This window comes from Saccopteryx bilineata, chromosome 7, assembly GCF_036850765.1.
Source record: "Saccopteryx bilineata isolate mSacBil1 chromosome 7, mSacBil1_pri_phased_curated, whole genome shotgun sequence".
NCBI classification, from domain to species: domain Eukaryota; kingdom Metazoa; phylum Chordata; class Mammalia; order Chiroptera; family Emballonuridae; genus Saccopteryx; species Saccopteryx bilineata.
Window position 1 is genome coordinate 53,697,509 of NC_089496.1, and position 18,414 is coordinate 53,715,922.

Consider the following 18,414-nt stretch of genomic DNA (forward strand, 5'->3'; position numbering starts at 1 on the left):
CATTTGCTTCTCCACCCCCTCCCCCTCCTTCCTCTCTGTCTCTCTCTTCCCCTCCCGCAGCCAAGGCTCCATTGGAGCAAGGATGGCCCGGGCGCTGGGGATGGCTCCTTGGCCTCTGCCCCAGGCGCTAGAGTGGCTCTGGTCACCGCAGAGCGATGCCCCGGAGGGGCAGAGCATCGCCCCCTGGTGGGCGTGCCAGGTGGATCCCGGTGGGGCGCATGCGGGAGTCTGTCTGACTGTCTCTCCCCATTTCCAGCTTCAGAAAAATACAAAAAAAAAAAAAGGTTTGTGTGTTTGTTTTGTTCCCCCCCACCATCTCACTGTGAGCCGCGGAAGTGCAGATCCCAGAAGATTATCCTCCCTGCCCCCCCCCCCCCCCAGCTGCGAGCCAGGGACAGGTCCTTCCTGAGCACCTGACAAGACTAACCGAATGCAGCCTTTCAGGAAAAAATACCAGGAACAAAACGCAAATCACCGGGAAGCTGACTCCCTCCCGGTTTCCCTTTCTTCCCCCGGAACGCCCTTTCCTCTCTGCAAGGGAAATGCATGAACCCTCCCTGGAGGCATCCGATCCATAGTGTCTCCGCGCCAGACAGGAGACCCACCCAGTTAACTTCACAGCGCCTCCCCGTTTCCGGATGGTGCCAAGCACCTGTCCGCCCCCCACCCACCACACCCTGGCCCGTTTTCTCTCCTGATTATAGTCAACATACAGTAAGAAAGAAATCTACAGTGACATCATGTTTTCAACTGAGACTACGCCTCCTTCTTCAATGTCAAAGAATGAATAAGCCAACAGAACACTTCTGGAAACACTGAGATTAAATGAGAGTTGATCTTATTGCCAGCAGAGAAAACCCATTCGACTTCCCCACAGACAGGCAGGTTCTCCTCCCAGGGGAAGAGTCCCCAGCCGGAGGAAGTCACTGTCCACCGAACGCCGGGCGCAAAGCATCGTAAATCACCGTGTTATAAATCAACAGTGGCAAATTATTCCTTTAGAAAGAAAGAAAACAAATCACAATTATTTCTTATTTACAACCTGTCTCCTCTGAACAAGGGCTGGAAGAAACGGAGATAATGACATCAGAGCATCAGCAAGCAAACCCCGCTGGTCCCCGGGGGACAAGAGTCCAAGTGGATGCATGTCCAGTGCCGGGCGTCGTCGTGACACATACTCCCCGTGGGCTTTCTCATTAAACCGCACAACCACTCTATGCAGTAGGAACCCTGTCACCCCCACTTTGCATGTGAGGAAGCAGCAGCTTGGAGATCGGAGGCAAGCTGGCCCCATCGCACCGTCAGTCAAGGACGGAGCCAGGACATTAACTCCCGGAGTCTGACTCCCGATCTCAGCTCTTAACCGTCAGTGCCACGCCATCTGGGAAAGAGGAGAAAACCTCAGAAACGGACAATGAGCAAGACTGAGGTTCACGTGAACGAGGGTTTTCAGTAAAACACAATAAAAAAATTTTTTTTTAAAAAGTAAAAATGCAGGAATCTCAAAGAAAAATAACAATAAAGCCACACACGTCTGCGCTCACCTGCTCCGCTATACAGTGCAGCCATTCTGATGACCTCACCTCGGGGTCTGACAGTGAAGAGCGGGTCTCAGGAGCCCAGTTTGGTGGAAAAGTTCTCACCAGCGACGTAAACAACGTGGAGGGGGGAAGTTGGGGGTTGGAAGACCCTACTGGTGCCCCTCCCGCGTCTCAGCAGGATAGGAGGCTCCCCGCCCTCCTCCACTCAGAAGCAGCCCCCCGTTCCGTAGACAAGACCCTGCCTAGGGTCACGGAGGTCTGGGGTCAGACAGGGGAGGGGCCTCCCAGTCTGAGCGATCACATCAGTGGTTCTCCCACTGAGTGTTCCCAGTGCGAGCCGCTGCCTTCGAAGTGCGGTTAGGAATGGGGCACGGCAAAGGGAGCTCCGCCCTTCTCTGTGTGGGTGCATGCTCAGCACCCCCCGGCTCTGCCCGGGATGGACCATGTGGCACCGGGACACAGCGTGGACCGTGTCCAGAGACAGATGACCGGGCACGATCGCCCTGGGCTGAAACACACGGTGGGAAAGATCAGGAGTCTGACTGATCTACAAAAAAAAAAATGACCAAGAACACCTCTAGAAGTATTTTGAACAGTGGAATCATTGAAAATAAATTTACGGTCCCCAAAAGTGACCAAAGGTGAGAAACATTTCGATGGTCATGTTCTGGTAAACTAACTGAATAAAAACAAAAAAGAAAAACAAAAAAACCTGAACCATCTAGTTCTTTTATACTCATGCTTTATAAAACAGCTTTTCAAATATATATATTATATATATATATATGTATGTATATTCCATATAGCATCTTTGAAAAAGCAAAGTCACCTGTCTTACAATTCACCACACTGTGAGGACGACAATTATCACCACTTGTACACTGAGTAAGAGTGAAGGAAGGTGCTGCATCAGCCCCAGAGAAACAGGGCACAGAAGGAGGACAGGGAACGGGGAGAGGAGGTACGAGGACAGATCTGGAGGAAACAGACACACATCTCAGGGGATCGGGATGCTTCTCCTGCACCCTCTCCACCGCCCTGTGACTGACTGAGAGTACGATGCTCCCGACAACCTGGGCAGGGACCCGCTCCTGTGCCCCCTCCCCTAAAACAAGCGGCGAAGGACGACTCAGCACGGGCACGCTCAGGCAGCCCTGTGAGTGGCCGTCCTGACAGCCCAGGAGCCGGTGCCACCCCTGTCTGGGTGAGGCGCTGCGCTGTCGGGGAAGGGGTGGCGGGGAGCGGGCAGCCCTGGGCAGGGAACCACTCCTGTGCCCCCCCTCCCCTAAAACAAGTGGCCAAGGATGACTCAGCACGGGGACGCTCAGGCAGCCCTGCGAGTGGCCGTCCTGACAGCCCAGGAGCCGGTGCCGCCCCTGTCCCGGCGAGGCGCTGTCGGGAAAGGAGTGGGCGGGGAGCCGGCAGCCCTGGGCAGGCTGCCGGACCAAGGTCGTGGGTGCTCACTGGACCCCAGAGGAAGAGGAGAGGGACCCTCCTGGGACACGGGCAGACCGCTGGCCTTCCATCCAAGTGCCCCCAGCCCGGCTGCACGGCATTCTCCGGGGAGCTGGACAGAGCCTCCCCCCCCCCCCAAGACTCTGGTCATCCAGGTAGATGGACCGAAGAGTCCTCTCTCTCTGTGTAAAAGCCCGGTCATGTGTAAGGGCTGCCATGTTGACCGAAATGCCCAGGACCTGACAAGTCACCATTGCTGACTATCTCTTAAAACAGCCCATTTGTACCAGAAAACAAGCACCCGGCACCCAGTCTCAAGGTCAAGGACGGGGCCCGTCTGCTCTCAACCACGTGACAAGCAGGTGACAGAGCCTCTCCCTGGAGATCACTGATGACGGCAGCTCCTCGGCAGGTCCTCCCAGAGAAGGCTGCCCGTGGGCTCCGGCACTTCAAACTAAAGGGACGTCAGGACCACGAGGCTCTCTGATTCCAGAGGAGACGAGGACCCCGGTCACCCGGGGTTCTCAGCAGTTTACCTAAAGGACAGGTAGGCGCTGAGTGTGCTTCTTAAAATATCGACGTCCGAGCCCAGGTTCCCTTTCTGGACACTTGTCTGCCGAGGGACAGGGTCAGCAGCACAGGGGTGGCTCTGCCAGGACGGCCAGCGTCTGGTTTCGGTTGAACGGTGACAGCGGGAGATGACTTTCTAAGCGGCCTTCGACCCTACTGCCCGCTCTGAACATCAGACTGGTTCTTTCTAACTGCTTAGCGGGACTTAAAAACCACTTCCTGTCTTCCTTTCCGAGTCAAAAGTTACCCAAATAGGAACGCTTTTTTTAGGAAGGTAAAACTCAGCGACAGAAAAGGAAGCAAGGCTTCCTCGAGTTGCCAATAAGCCACGCACACCGCGTCACCGTCCCTGTGCCATCACCAGGCCAAGCCACAGGCTGACGAGGGAAAGAAATGACCCACTCTGACCTGCTGGTCTGACAAAAACAACAATGACAACACGTGCCGAGGACCTGAGACCCCAGAACCCCCCCCCCCCCGGGCTGGATTCGAGTAGAATCCTTGGAAACAGCGACCCCGCGGAACTGAACGATGCAGAAGATGACCTGTCCGCATCTACCTCCAGAGAACTTATTTTAAGCATTTCACTGGAAAATGAGTTTCTTGGAGAAGTAACAAAAGGCAGGGGTCAACAGGACCCGGTCAGTGTGCAGCCGGGTCGGTGCCCAGGTGCGGGTCTTAAGATGATGGGACGGTCTTCCTCTCCTAGGACTTGAGAGAATGTGAGCGTTGCAAACATGGAATCTCTGACATTTCAGCAGGGAGAAACCACTCTGATCTCCACAGGGTGACTATTCTGACCTTTCTAATGGTGCCGCCTGGTTAAGCAAAGTATCTATAATAAGGGATCGCCACGGTAGAGCCAGCCTGAGGCCTCTGAATACGCACTCCAGGTTGAAGCAAGACATTCTTTGCAAAGGCAAAGGAATCTTAAAATGAAAACAGAATAAATGATAAAAATCGAAAGAATTCAAACCCTGCAAACACGGGTCAGTCTAACAAATCTTTTGCGCGTTTATGATCTCAGAAAGTTGGTGTTCCAGCTTTTAAAGGAAAGTCAAAATCAAGTTTCCCTTCCAACAGCTCACTGAAAGAGTCTTTTAAATTTTAAAAAGCAAAAAATAAAATCAGCATCACCTAGTATATATTCATTAAAGACAGGCCACACGCCACTGGGCTTGTACAAGGTCAAATTCTTTTCTGTAACCAGGCAGCTACAAAGTTTCTAACTTGATGCCCCAGTGTTGTTGTGCCTGAAAACGGATACATTATTTCTTGTGCAGGACTACAGCTGTCATACTATTCCAAGGAGCTATGGGCATTGGAAAAGTTAGTAAATACACACCACAAATACATCTGCGAAATGCAAACAGTATGTGGGTTACCAGACCAAGAGACGGGACAGAAATCTGACCTTTCAAAATATCTTTCGACTTAAAGCTTAATAGGATAGTAACGAGTAGCAGGGTGAACTCTGGGAGCGCAGACATTTCTCTTTCCCTGTTGTATTTGCCGAGGTGTCCCCGGCGCCCAGATCGGTGCCTGGTGCTGGAGGAAGCAAGAATTGTTTGCCGGATGAAGCAGCATCCGGGATTCAACGGCAACGGTGTGAAATCCATGATGTTCAATGGAAATGAAAAGAAGATGCGGCCTGATGAACCGGTCGGCCAACATCTCTAAACGGAAAGACTCAGAAGAGGACGCTCAGTCTGGATCTGCCCACTCCTACTGACTTTTTGTTTAGCGTGACGGGTGTTGCTGGGACAGATGCTTCCCTGAGGACAGGTCTGAGGGCGCAGTGCTGAGTAGCACAGGACGGCACGCAACAACTCCATGAGCACTCCCGACGCACTCGACACCTGGCTTCTCTCTCTCTGGTGAGTAAGCGCGTCCCCACGGGCGGGGAAGGGCGGGAGAGACATTGAAGATCATCGTGGCACGCTCCCTGAACGCTCTGTCTCGACATCTCAACAGAACCGACACACGCGTAAGCTGCCTTCCGCCCCCGCCGTGCCCAGCCGGGGTGGAGCACTCTCACAGGCAGGCGCAGGGGACGCCGAGATGACGAGAGGGCCAACAGGCTGCGCCCTCGGAAAAGGCTCTCACGAGAGGGGCACCGCTCACAGCTCCTTCATCGGTGCCGAGTCACCGTGCCACGCAAATGGCACTGAAGACCGAGGAAGTCCTTGCGGGGTAGGTTGCTACGCGTGACTGTAACTCATGCAGTAGGGAATTTAGGAAAACTACAATAATCTCAATTCCCTCCAGGCGGCACACACAGGAGAGGAGGAGGCAGATGGCCAGAGTCCCGAGGTCATCTTTACTAACAAGCAGGTCACCTTCTAAGACCCGGGAATAGAGGCGAAGGGGCCCCTGCCCCATTCCGAGAGACAGCGCTGTTTAAGTGCAAGGGGACAAGTGGCCTGCCGACGTGCTTGGAGCTAAGGGGAGAGAGGAAGCCAGTTCTGAACCCATTTCTCCAGGAGTCTGGTTCTCTGCCACTTGGACCTTCCCGCCACTTGTTATGAGAACAATGCTGTTATTCACAATTTCAAAAAATAACTGGAGCTGTGTGGCTCTTAAAATGCTATAGAAAAAACAACAACAACAGTGGCTCACTCCTACCCTGGGTATCCTCCGAATGCATCAAGTTATTTCCCTGCCTGTTTTGTTCTAATTTAGATCGTCCTCCTGGGCCACTTCTTAACATCTCTCCTAGGAACGACCTCACCACATCTCTAAAGCAATTATTTGTTTTGTTTGTTGCTTTTGCTCTGGTACTCAGAAGTGTGACCATAAGGGGGAGTAAACCACAAAATGTGGCTAACTTGGAAGTGGCGACAATCTCCACATTCGTGCACCTGCTGGAGGAACCAAACAGAGAAGAGGGAGGTGGCCAGCAGCGTTGCCCCGAAGCAGGACGCAAAGGGAGGTCACTGCAGGTCACGGAGGTAGACACTCTGGGTGCAGCCTGCGTGCCCAGACGGAGGAGGGAGCACTCTGGGCCACAGGGGAGGGGATGCTGTCACCTCGACCCAAGGAGGATCTCTGAATGCTGCCATCTGTTTGTGTCCCCGGAGTGGGGGCCTCGGCGGGAGTGGTTGGCAAGAATTTCACGACAGAGGCGCTTTGCTTTGGAGCCGTGACAATTTTGAGTTAGTGATACAACATAACACTATTAAAAAAAAAAGAGAGAGAGAGAGAGATCTATGCCAACTGTCTTTCAACATTCCAAACAATCAGCGCTCCTAATTTACGTAGAAAGGGGGATGCTGAACATGTGTGATCACGCTATAACAAGCTGTAAATGATGTACGAAACGAGAAACGCCAGCACAGCGTTCAGAGAATCGGAAAACCGCAACGGCTCCCTGCCCAGTGCAATGGACTTCAGCACAGACACAGACACATCAGCACCGTTCCGACACGGGGCCGAGTCCCTCTCTGCCCAGTGCACGGACCTCGGCACGGACACAGACACATCAGCACCGTTCCGACACGGGGCTGAGTCCCTCTTCTTCCTGACAGTTCCCTTCTGTAAGCACCTGAGAGAAAATTTCCCAGCCACGGCATCTTTTCAAAAGAAGCACGAGTTCTTTCATTTCCTTTAAAAAATGAAAGGCCACGAGCTCACACCTCGACAGAGACCTCCTGGAAGGGTCCCTGTGCCTCTGACTTCCCTCCTCATTACATCATTACGTGCTGGACTGGGTCTTCTCTTCCTTTTCTAACTGTGAGGTTTCAGGCTGCCCCCCACCAGCCCCCTGGTTCTGAACCCCCATTTCCTGAGCACCCCCCTCAACACTACCTGGGGAACCGGGATCAGCACCAGTTCCACATGCCTCTCGCCGGTGAGGCCCCCAGCGTACTCAGCAGTTCTATCGTCTGTCCCGAACTCACGTCCCGTCCAAGTCCACAGTGACTTGCTCTCAGCCCCAAACTCCGTCTCCGCTCCCTGGGGCACCCCCTCTGCAGCTGGTCAGTCTCCCCACTTCACCGACCAAAGATCAAGCCACAGACGAACCCCGTCTCTTCTCCGTGGCAGCGCTCACACCCTGTCCACTGTCCTCCTCTCCTCCTCTCCCTCCTGCCGCGTCCTCCCTGCACTTCAGTGTAGATTGGTCAGTCACTTGTGCCCCAGGTCCCACTGTTCAGAGCAACGTGCCACTGATGTGGCTGCACCCGTGCCTCTCCTTGGGGGGGGTGCACCTGTAGGAAACTGGAGTTTCTGGGAAGGGGGTCCTCATGCAGACCCGGGGTCTTTGCTTAAGCACGTAAGGTATTTCCTCTCGCCAGATAGTCATCTTCTCACAGTTGCCCATCTCACTTTATGCGTGAGTCAGAGCCTATGCTTCAAAGGTAAATTGTAATGTCTGTGTTCTGGAATCCCTACCTCTAGGGAAGCAGTCCTCGTAAGTCTTGCCCGAAACAGTATCAACAATACCATTGTCAGTTCAAGCGAACCCGGGGATGTGTTCCAGGTATAGTGAAATCGAGACCGCCTAGGGGGCTAGCAACCAGACCAGACTAATCAGCCAATCTGCTTTCAAGAGACCGGAAAAGAAAAGGTCTGTGCCATTGCTTTACTGCCCACGTGCATAAAACACGACTCAGCGTCAAGCAGGTAACTCATCAGCCATACGGACTACACAACACAAGTTAAACCAAGAACCCAGATGCCTATCGCGGGAACCCACATGCATCAACGTTATCATGTTAGCCGCCCCCCCCCCCCTGTAATTCTGCCTTTGTTTTCCCTTTGTTCTGTTGCTGAAAGGTGTTCAAGTAAATCACACCCCTGGCAGCCTGCCTCTAGCCTCTCTCTAAATCTCACACGACTCTAATAACATCGACCTCGTCGACACATCAGCAATAACTCCTCGGAATATGTGACTTCTTGAAGAACTTCTTGAAGAACCTGAGACCATACACCACCGCCTATCGCTTCTGGTTATGTGAAAGTTTAGTTCCTGGTTTTGTTTTGGTTTTTAAAAAGGTCCTCACCTTTAGAGAGCTAAGATCTATTCATCAATTACCAGGCATCCGGCATGACACTAGGAAGCACAGGTATTATCTCATTTAAACCCTCAGAGAACCCCAGGAGGAAAGGACTGTGATTATCCTCAATTAGCAGATACGTTAACAGCCATCAGAGAAAAATGAACTTGCCTGGCTCCATGTAGCTACCGAATGGCAAGATCAGGATTCGAACTCAGGCCCTCGGATTCCAGAGCCTGGTCACATACATACTACAGAGCGGTGCCTGTGCATGCTAAAGGGAGATACGGACTTGAGTATGCAGAGACGTTCAGATACACATCCCAGGTCAGGATGAGCGCATACTGAAACATGTCTGTGCCTCACCCATGACAGGGCCTATGAGCCATGTTTTCCTTACGGGACAGGATTGAAATGACCTGCTCAAAAGAAAGGTAATGACAGGCCCTATAAAAGCTATACAGACATGAAGCATTTCAAGCAACACAAAGAGGCAAGCTGTAGGATGGCAGAAAAATACACCGTGCCAGAAAGCTGTGGCTAAGGTACCCGCAGAGGGTACATTTAATTAAATCGCTGGGAGAAGGCTCTTTGTGCTCCATCACCAGGACGAGACCTTCTCCCAGACGCACCGCCCTGCTGCTGGGTCCGCAAATAAAAGCCCACGCCAGCGGCTCGACCGCAGGAGCAACTGCCGCGATGCTGAGCACCGTCGGCGACACTCGGGTCCTATTACGTGTGTCCTCCGATAAGGATGACATACAGCCGTGGATTAGCGCCGAAACAAATTTATAATGTGAGTTAACGAAGCCTTAGACTGCCCCGCTAGACCGAGTAATGAAAGTCATCAGGGAGGCAGTCAACCAGGGAACGGCGCCGGTTGCACTGGCCCGAGCCATTTACAGTCCGTGGTAGATTAATGGACGTGCATCGGCCCGGGAGAGGGGAGATTCAGCACAGGCATCCACAGCGGCTCACCCTACGGAAAGCATGTACACTGGGACTGTTTCCACCACCAGACAGGGCAACAGCCAGTTTTCAACACAAGCCAGAGGAGACATTGGCAGCATCGAACGCAGTTTCTCTTTATGGGAGAAACCCCAACATTCCCCACCCTACACCTCCGTTCAGGCACACGCACACACTTCCGGTTCTCACTTGCTCCCCACCTGAATCTCAAACCCGTTTCCTGACGCCTGAGAGACCTCGATGTGGCAATGACGTCCCCTCCCCATCGGGAGAGTGCGGCCTCTGTCACGTTACTAGATCCTCCATGTCCTTTTGTTATAAGCTGAGGTCCTTCTCACTCTAGTTTCTTAAAACAATAACAAAAAAAACCCTTACCAGACCCCTTGCTATATAACATGGGAGAGAAAAAAATTGGTTGAAGGAGAAAATGGTTTGATTTTGGGTGATGGGCAAAGAATGCAATATAAACCTCATGTATCAGAGAAATGTACACTTAAAACCTGCATGATCTTATTAACCATTTAAAGAGCTTAGAACAATGCCTGGCACATTTTAAGCATTATATAAGTATTTGTTGAATAGAACAGAATATAGAATTTAGAATAGAATTTAGAATAGAATATAGAATAGGATAGAATAGAATTTAGCACAGAATAGAATTTAGCATAGAATAGAGTTTAGTATAGAGTAGAATTTAGAATAGAATTTAGCATAGAATAGAGTTTGGTATAGAGTAGAATTTAGCATAGAATAGAATAAAACCTAGAGAAACAGGTCCCTGTCTCGTCTAGTTCTAACTTCTAGAAAGTATAAACTCTCTGATAGGTGCTCTCAAAGAACATTTTACTCATATAAATTTGGCAAACTTTTTTTTAAATTTACTAATAAATTCTTTTTTTCTCAGTGAGAAGTCATATCAAGACTGTACAAAACTCAAGTCAGTGTAAGCGCGTTCTCCACTGATGGCCGCCTCCCAGGGGTTGAGCTGTCGCACAAACATCCGAGGAAGGCCACCGGGAAAGACCCGCAGGGGGGGTGCACCTTAGCAAGATGGCATCTGAGGGAGCCCACATCCTCACCAACAGGTCCCGCAGGAGGGTCCCCACGGGCCTCGGGGGCCTCGCCGATTGGCCACCGCCAGGCAGGAACGGCTGAGATAAAAGGAACGAGCTTTTCTAAATACGGCTCAGCTCCAGCAGCCAGCTGCTCTCAGGTTGTGGGAAACCGTACCCTGCCTGCGCGTCCACTGAGCGAGCGAGGAGGAGCCATTCCCACACGGTGGCCCCTGGGGCAGTGGCCACCGCCAAGGAGGAGCCTAAGGTGGGAGCGCGGGCACACAGCAAGCGCCCAGGCTGCGGCTCTGCCTCGAGCACATTTCCGTGCCTGGCCCGGAGATCCGCTCAGCTAGAAACATCCATCACACACTCCCGAGAGCCCCAGGAGGAGTGTGGCTGAGCCTCCGGGCCGTGGAGAGGACCCTCCACTCTGCCTCTGGCCACTTCTGCATGCTCCGGCCGCTCACCTAACTTGTCTGTACCCTGGCCTCCTCCACCGGGAAGATCAGTGCGGCAGCTCATCGTGGGGGCTCAGAACACTTACCCAGAATGCACCTCTGTGGCATGCCAATTATTTTGAGCTAAAGGCAAGTGAGACCCTGTGGGCTCAGAAGAACCGCCCCCACCCACCCCAACCACGCAGTCAGAAGAATCTGAATTAGGGGCCTTGCCCACAATTCGAGGTTATCACAGATCATCTTTTGACCTTTCCCACAGGGCAGGGGAAAGACCAGCTACGAACACCTGCCATCGTATCATCCTGCAATGACCCCCTGCAGCTCCAGGGCACCTGACCTCATCCTTAGCTCGGACGCCACACCGTCCTCACAGTCCCTCTGTGTCTCTGAACCTCACACATAGGTGGGGTGTCCAGGAGCCCCCCAGTTCAATGTGATTTTCTCTTGTTACAGTCTCATGTCGACTTGATTCTTCAACCAGCCAGAAGAAGCCGAGAGGAGGGAAGGGACAATCTTCCGTTTTCCCCACAATATGTAACACTTTCCAAAAGAAGTCTGGCAGAGAGTTATTGCTCAGTAAAGGTTGGTTGTTTGCTTCCTGAAGGGTGTAAGCTTGGGGGGGGGGGAGGGGAAGTCACAGGCAGTTCGCTGTCTGCCTTGTGAGAGGAGCAAACGTCCACCTTCCCGATCGGACCCCTGCAGGCTTTGCACATGCCGGCCCCTCCACCCAAGCCTGGACTAGGGGACTTCTTGTGACCAACGGTCAGGGCAATGTCACCAAGATTTATACTGAGGGTATACTTTAGTTTTGGTAAATTACAGCACTAACGATCTTATTTAACAACAGAACCACTCGCTTCACTACACCATCTTTAGTCCACCGGTTCTCCTTGTTTGGACTGGCCCTTTGAACCCTGAGAAAGAAGGAAAGCTGGTGACCAGGCTCACGATAAACTACATGACAGGGGACCGAGGAGGGCGTGGGAGAGGAGAGCTACGGAGGGAGGTGACCTGAGAGACCCGCCAACCAGCGGCAACATGGGGACCTCGCGCGGATCTTGTCAACGGCAAATAACTTGCGTGAAACTTGTAACGCCGTCTTCGCGAGTGAACGGGGAACCCCGCACTCCGAGGGGAGATGGCCACGTGGTGATGCTAAGGGAGTATTGATTTTCAGGTGGTAATTGTTTTCGAATTCCTTTTCAGAGACACATCATTGAAATAATTTACATATGAAAATAATAGGGTGTCAGGGATTTGCCACCAAGTAATTTGGGGTCCAAAGAGGAAGACTGGAAAGGGACATGGTGAGAACAGATGGGCCCTGAGCTGACAATGACAGAAGCCGGGGGTGGGAACACGTGACTTCATGACACCGTCCTACTTTTCTCTCATCTGCCTGAAATTTTCTAAGCTAGAAACTTGAGAAAAGAAACACACGGTGATTTTTAAAATACCCACACACCCCACCCTGCACCTGCTGCTGGGCCTCGAAGAATCACACAGCTGAGCCCCACAATCACACCCGTCCGCGGACACCACACTGTCCTGAGAAGACGCACGTGTGTTACACACACGAGCTCGGCCGGGGTCGCGGGAGGAAGCAGGGCTCCTCCCCGGTTCTGAGATGAAGGGACAGGCGGCAGCAGGAAGGGGCAAGCCCAGGCTTCCGACCACGGGTTCCGTTTATTCCCTCGTCGAAGGTCCTTGCTCCAGAAGGGACGCCGCCCGGTGCCCCGTGAGCCACCCAAGTCACCGACCGAGCTGCCGCGGGCGGGGCCTCAGCAAGTCAAGAAAATCCGCCTGAGACTATGTCAAACACCCATGAACATTTATTTCTATTCTTGGGATATATAGCTATATATATCTATCTATCTATATCTATATATATAGATATAGATAGATAGATATAGATAGATATATGTTTTTTAGGCCATCACGTGTATGCGACTATAGATTTGGGAGCTGAGCGCTATGGTCAAACTCAGAGAGCACAGCAGACGGGGGGGGGGGGGGAGTACGAGCTGGTGTTCTCTGGGGGCCCTTCCATATCAGGGAGGGGGTCAGGGGAGTTTGTGTGAGTGACCAAGGGGGAGGGGTGGGAGGCGGAGAGGTCAGAGGGAGGCAGGAAGAGCGCCCAGCTCCTAGGCTGGACTTGGAGACTCTATAGACACTATTTAGGGGGTTCTTGCACCCGAAATAATGCAAGTATATTTCCTCCTTTCACCAAGTCAACAGGAATAAAACAAGGGGCCCTCTGTCAATTAAAAACCTAAAAGGACATTTTAGAAATTCTGCAAATGTGTTTGGAACATGAGTGCAAAAGGGAATTTGTATCTCTCAAAAATGTTGTGCCCTGGCCAGCCGGATAGCTCTGCTGGTTAGAGCATCATCCCAAAACACAGAGGTGGCCGGTTCGATCCCTGGGAAGACCACATACAGAAATAGACATTGCTATGTCTCTCTCTCTCCCTTCCTCTCTCTATAATCAATACAGTGGTACCTTGAGATACGAACAGACCAACATACGATTTTTTTTAAGATACGAGTTGCAACTCGTTCCGTATTTACATTCGAGATCCGAGCGAAATTCCGAGATACGAGTTGTGATTCGGAAAGCTGCCGCTAGCTGGCACGCTGACGCACGGGACCAGTGTCGGCAGTTTGATATACGAGTTGACTGACTTACAAGCTCGGTTACAGAATGAATTAAATTTGTATCTCAAGGTACTACTGCAACTAAAAAAAAAAAAAGAAGAAAAACAAAGATTAGCTTCACAAGAATGAACAAAAGAGTGACCCTGTTTATCCCTGTTAGTTCCACGCGGTTTGTTCACTATGTTGGAGACCACAGATCACACCAACGTCGTTACCGGGCGCTTTACGAAACAACCAGTAACGGCCATACCACCCTGAACGCGCCCGATCTCGTCTGATCTCGGAAGCTAAGCAGGGTCGGGCCTGGTTAGTACTTGGATGGGAGACGAAACAACCAGTAAACAAGCACTCGAACACACACTCCGTCTGGTAGGTGGGCAGGGTTATGCCCACATCGCCCACACTCCTGGAGCAAGTGCCAAGGTGTAGCCTGGATCTGCCCCTCGTGCCTCCACCGTCCCATGCCAGCAGCGCTGATTTGTGCCGGGGAAACAGTTTCTAACTCATTCATTTATTCCCCCCTCAGCAGCATAGAACATAGGTTTTGGAACTGTCTGACCACGGTTATTTCCACACCTCTTAAATTCTGTGCTCGCTGCCAAAAAAACACCACCTTTACATTCCATGGACACAGGCTACTATCAAGAAAGAGAAAGTGTGCTTGCTAATAGGCAATGGTGAACATATAAATTAATTCACCAGTGTCTGGCTCTATAAATGCATTAAAAAAAAACTTCACACATATTTCTTAGGGGAAAAAAAAAACCTTTTTTTTTTTTACCAGAAAATAAAAAACTCCAAGATTATGTTGTGTTTATAAAACAATATATGTGACTCAGTCGTCCTTAAAATTGTCAGCATTTATTTTCATAAATATTTTTTTTAAGCATGGTACGGTTGAGTCCATATGTGTGATTTGTATATGATTTAAATTTTAAATTGAAACTGAAAAATGTGTCATGTAAGAGATGGTCTGCATTGGGCTCAACTTTAAAAAAACAAACGTACACAAATGTTTAAGGCACACAAAAACTATTAAGTTTTTCCTAAATATTGAACACTTGCCATAAGAGAATGGCAACAGATAAGATTCAAAGCACTGAGAAAGAGGAACAAAAAAGAATATATACATACAGAATAGGGGAAAATAATTATTTCACAGCCCTAAAACTTGAATAGGAAGGTCTCCAAGCATTCTGACCATCTCTCGAGATCAGGCGACCCAGATGGGATAAGAATAATGTAACTATTCACTGAACATTTGAAAACCACAACAGGGCTGACTTTGGTAAGCAAAGAGACTCTAGAGATATGTCTCCCCTGAATTATCGATACAAAATAACCCACACAGACCTGAGGCCAATGCCCATTATTTTCACTTAACAGTAATTATTACAGTTCTGCAGCTGCTTGGCGTTTTGCAAGACCCTCTGCCCATATCATCTCATCTAACTTCCGGGGACACCTACCCAGTGTGGGGAGCTTAGAAATCCCAGGTTTCTCCCGCTGAGAAAACTGAGGCGGACAGCTGTGGATCAGGTCACCTTAGGTCTAAAGCTTGCCCGCCACGCATGCCCACGACAGCCACACTGAGACCTCCCAGCCCCCCCTCCGCGTGCAGGTACCTGATGGGCCGGTTCTCCTTGCTGTCAAAGAGCGAGAAGATGACTTCGAGCTCCTCTCCCAGGTTGGAGCACATGAGGCTCTTCATCTGCACAAAGAGCTGGTGGCTGCTGGCCTGCACCGGGGTGTCCTTCTTCCGATGCCGATGCTCCATCTGAACGACAACCCCCCCACCAACAAAAAGATCAGCAAGGGCAGAAGAGCACGGGGCGGACGGGCGCCCCGCGGTGTGATCGTGATGCCCCGTGGCACACAGACGTTCCTCCACTATGACCGTGCAGTTCCCTCCCCATTACTCAGCACCAGTGGAAATGTTTCTTTCGGCTTCTAAGGTAACACACTATCAAGCTGGAAGACCAACAAGGACGCTTGCTTTAAGAATTTGGTTTTTTCCCCTCGTTACTCTTCAAAGGATACTAACGGTCTCAGTAGATTCAAGCATGGAGTTCAAAGAATCCGACCGCTTCCTCACCAAATAAATCCCAGAGTGAACACAAATTATTTGTCATCTTTTTTAAAAAAAAAAATCAGACTTAGATCTGTCTGGTCATTTCAATGACGGTAACGAAACAATGCAGCTATGACTTCCCACTTCTCGTAAATTAAAAGTTCTTTTGAAGTATTATACGAAATGGCAAAAGCACGGTAGATTTCTGAGGGAGGCGGGCAGTGGGAGACGATATTCAGTTATCAGAGCAAGAAAACGTGTCTAACGAGCCAGGGAGCTCTCCGGGACGCAGACCTGCGGAGCCAGTGAGGTGTCTAAAGGCAGAGTAGCAGCTGTGTCTGTCTGTCATTCCTGTCCCCGAGGCCGCCAGCCTTGGCCAGCCCTCGTAGGCACAAGGCCAGAGGCAGGAGGACATGGGGCTGACCGTTCACTCAGCACACACCTGTGGAGGACCTAACACAGGGCCAGAAGCAGGAGGACATGGGGCTGACCGTTTGCTCAGCACACACCCGTGGAGGACCTAGCACAGGGCCAGAAGCAGGAGGACATGGGGCTGACCGTTCGCTCAGCACACACCCGTGGAGGACCTAGCCTGGGGCCAAGCACCAGGAGGACAAGGGGCTGACCGTTCGCTCAGCACACACCCGTGGAGGACCTAGCATGGGGCTGAGCACCAGGAGGACATGGGGCTGACCGTTCACTCAGCACACACCCGTGGAGGACCTAGCACGGGGCCGAGCACCAGGAGGACATGGGGCTGACCGTTCACTCAGCACACACCCGTGGAGGACCTAGCACGGGGCCAGAGGCAGGAGGACACGGGGCTGACCGTTCACTCAGCACACACCCGTGGAGGACCTAGCACGGGGCCAGAGGCAGGAGGACATGGGGCTGACCGTTCGCTCAGCACACACCCGTGGAGGACCTAGCACGGGGCCGAGCACCAGGAGGACATGGGGCTGACCGTTCGCTCAGCACACACCCGTGGAGGACCTAGCACGGGGCCGAGCACCAGGAGGACGTGGGGCTGACCGTTCACTCAGCACACACCCGTGGAGGACCTAGCACGGGGCCGAGCATCAGGAGGACGTGGGGCTGACCGTTCGCTCAGCACACACCCGTGGAGGACCTAGCACAGGGCCGAGCACCAGGAGGACATGGGGCTGACCGTTCGCTCAGCACACACCCGTGGAGGACCTAGCACGGGGCCAGAGGCAGGAGGACATGGGGCTGACCATTCGCTCAGCACACACCCGTGGAGGACCTAGCACAGGGCCGAGCACCAGGAGGACGTGGGGCTGACCGTTCGCTCAGCACACACCCGTGGAGGACCTAGCACGGGGCCGAGCACCAGGAGAGCAACGATGAGGAGACACACCAGCCTACACCCTCACGGAGCTTACCGACCAGGGGAGCAGATGTCAACAAAACTGTCACACTCCACCTGTAAACCTGCAGGTGTGAGGAGCGGAAGGGACAGACTAAATTGTCTCTGTGGGGGTGGGGTGTCTCACCTGTGTCTGGGCAGTCACAGAAGGTGCCCTGGAAAAGTGACACTGTCACCCAGAGCTGAGTGTGCGCGGTCACGAGGACCCACCGGACGGTGCTTCTCCAACCCCCTGCATCAAAGGATCTGGCTGCTTCCCTCAAGATCCACTGCAGACCAGCATTTCCATAAAATGCAATTAAAAAGCGTCACGGTAATCAATGTTGTAAACGCTTCTGACCATTAACTCACCATCTTTGTGCCTGGACCACATGCAAAGGCTTCTAAGTAGAAGGACAGGAGCTGAGAAATTTGGAGGATTGTTGCTTTCAGAACATAGACAGCAACCAAAGGGGCTATCTCTTTTGAATTACGTGACAATTAAAAAAATTTGTGGCCCTGGCTGGTTGGCTCAGCGGTGGAGCGTCGGTCTGGCGTGCGGGGGACCCGGGTTCGATTCCCGGCCAGGGCACACAGGAGAAGCGCCCATCTGCTTCTCCACCCCTCCCCCTCTCCTTCCTCTCTGTCTCTCTCTTCCCCTCCCGCAGCCAAGGCTCCATTGGAGCAAAGATGGCCCGGGCGCTGGGGATGGCTCCTTGGCCTCTGCCCCAGGCGCTAGAGTGGCTCTGGTCGCGGGAGAGCGACACCCCGGAGGGGCAGAGCATCACCCCCTGGTGGGCAGAGCGTCGCCCCTGGTGGGCATGCCGGGTGGATCCCGGTCGGGCACATGCGGGAGTCTGTCTGACTGTCTCTCCCCGTTTCCAGCTTCAGAAAAATACAAAAAAAAATTTAAAAAAAATTGTAATTCATGGGTTTTAACTCCCTAGTAAAGGAGTTGTGTTCTCTACACGGGGTTGTGTTCTCACAACCCCATTCCTACACCTTCTGAGGCTTCCAAGTAGAGTGCAGCCACTACTGACTGGCTGACCAACATCTGAAGGCAAAAAAAAAAGTGACCCAAATTTACAGCTATAAATGCAACAGCATAAAATCACCAAAATGTTTCATGCTTTTATCATTTAACTTGAACTGTTCAATAAGTACATGGTTAGAAAATGCAATTAACCAAATGCATCTACCTATAAGAACTGTATGCTCTACGGGCCTACCGGAGACTTCTCTGTCAAGGTTGACGGTAAGTACATTTTCTTCTA

The 18,414-nt window shown here is 51.9% G+C and overlaps 1 protein-coding gene across 4 annotated transcripts in view; it reads right to left on the reverse strand.

Moving 5' to 3' along the window:
• Positions 1-18,414, reverse strand: part of DOCK4 (dedicator of cytokinesis 4) — a 348,503-nt gene that overhangs the window by 169,203 nt on the left and 160,886 nt on the right. For all 4 annotated transcript variants that reach the window (XM_066238295.1, XM_066238296.1, XM_066238297.1 and 1 more), the window contains exon 8: positions 15,329-15,480. In XM_066238295.1, coding sequence (XP_066094392.1) covers positions 15,329-15,480 — 152 coding nt within the window. The remainder of the gene's footprint in view (positions 1-15,328; positions 15,481-18,414) is intronic.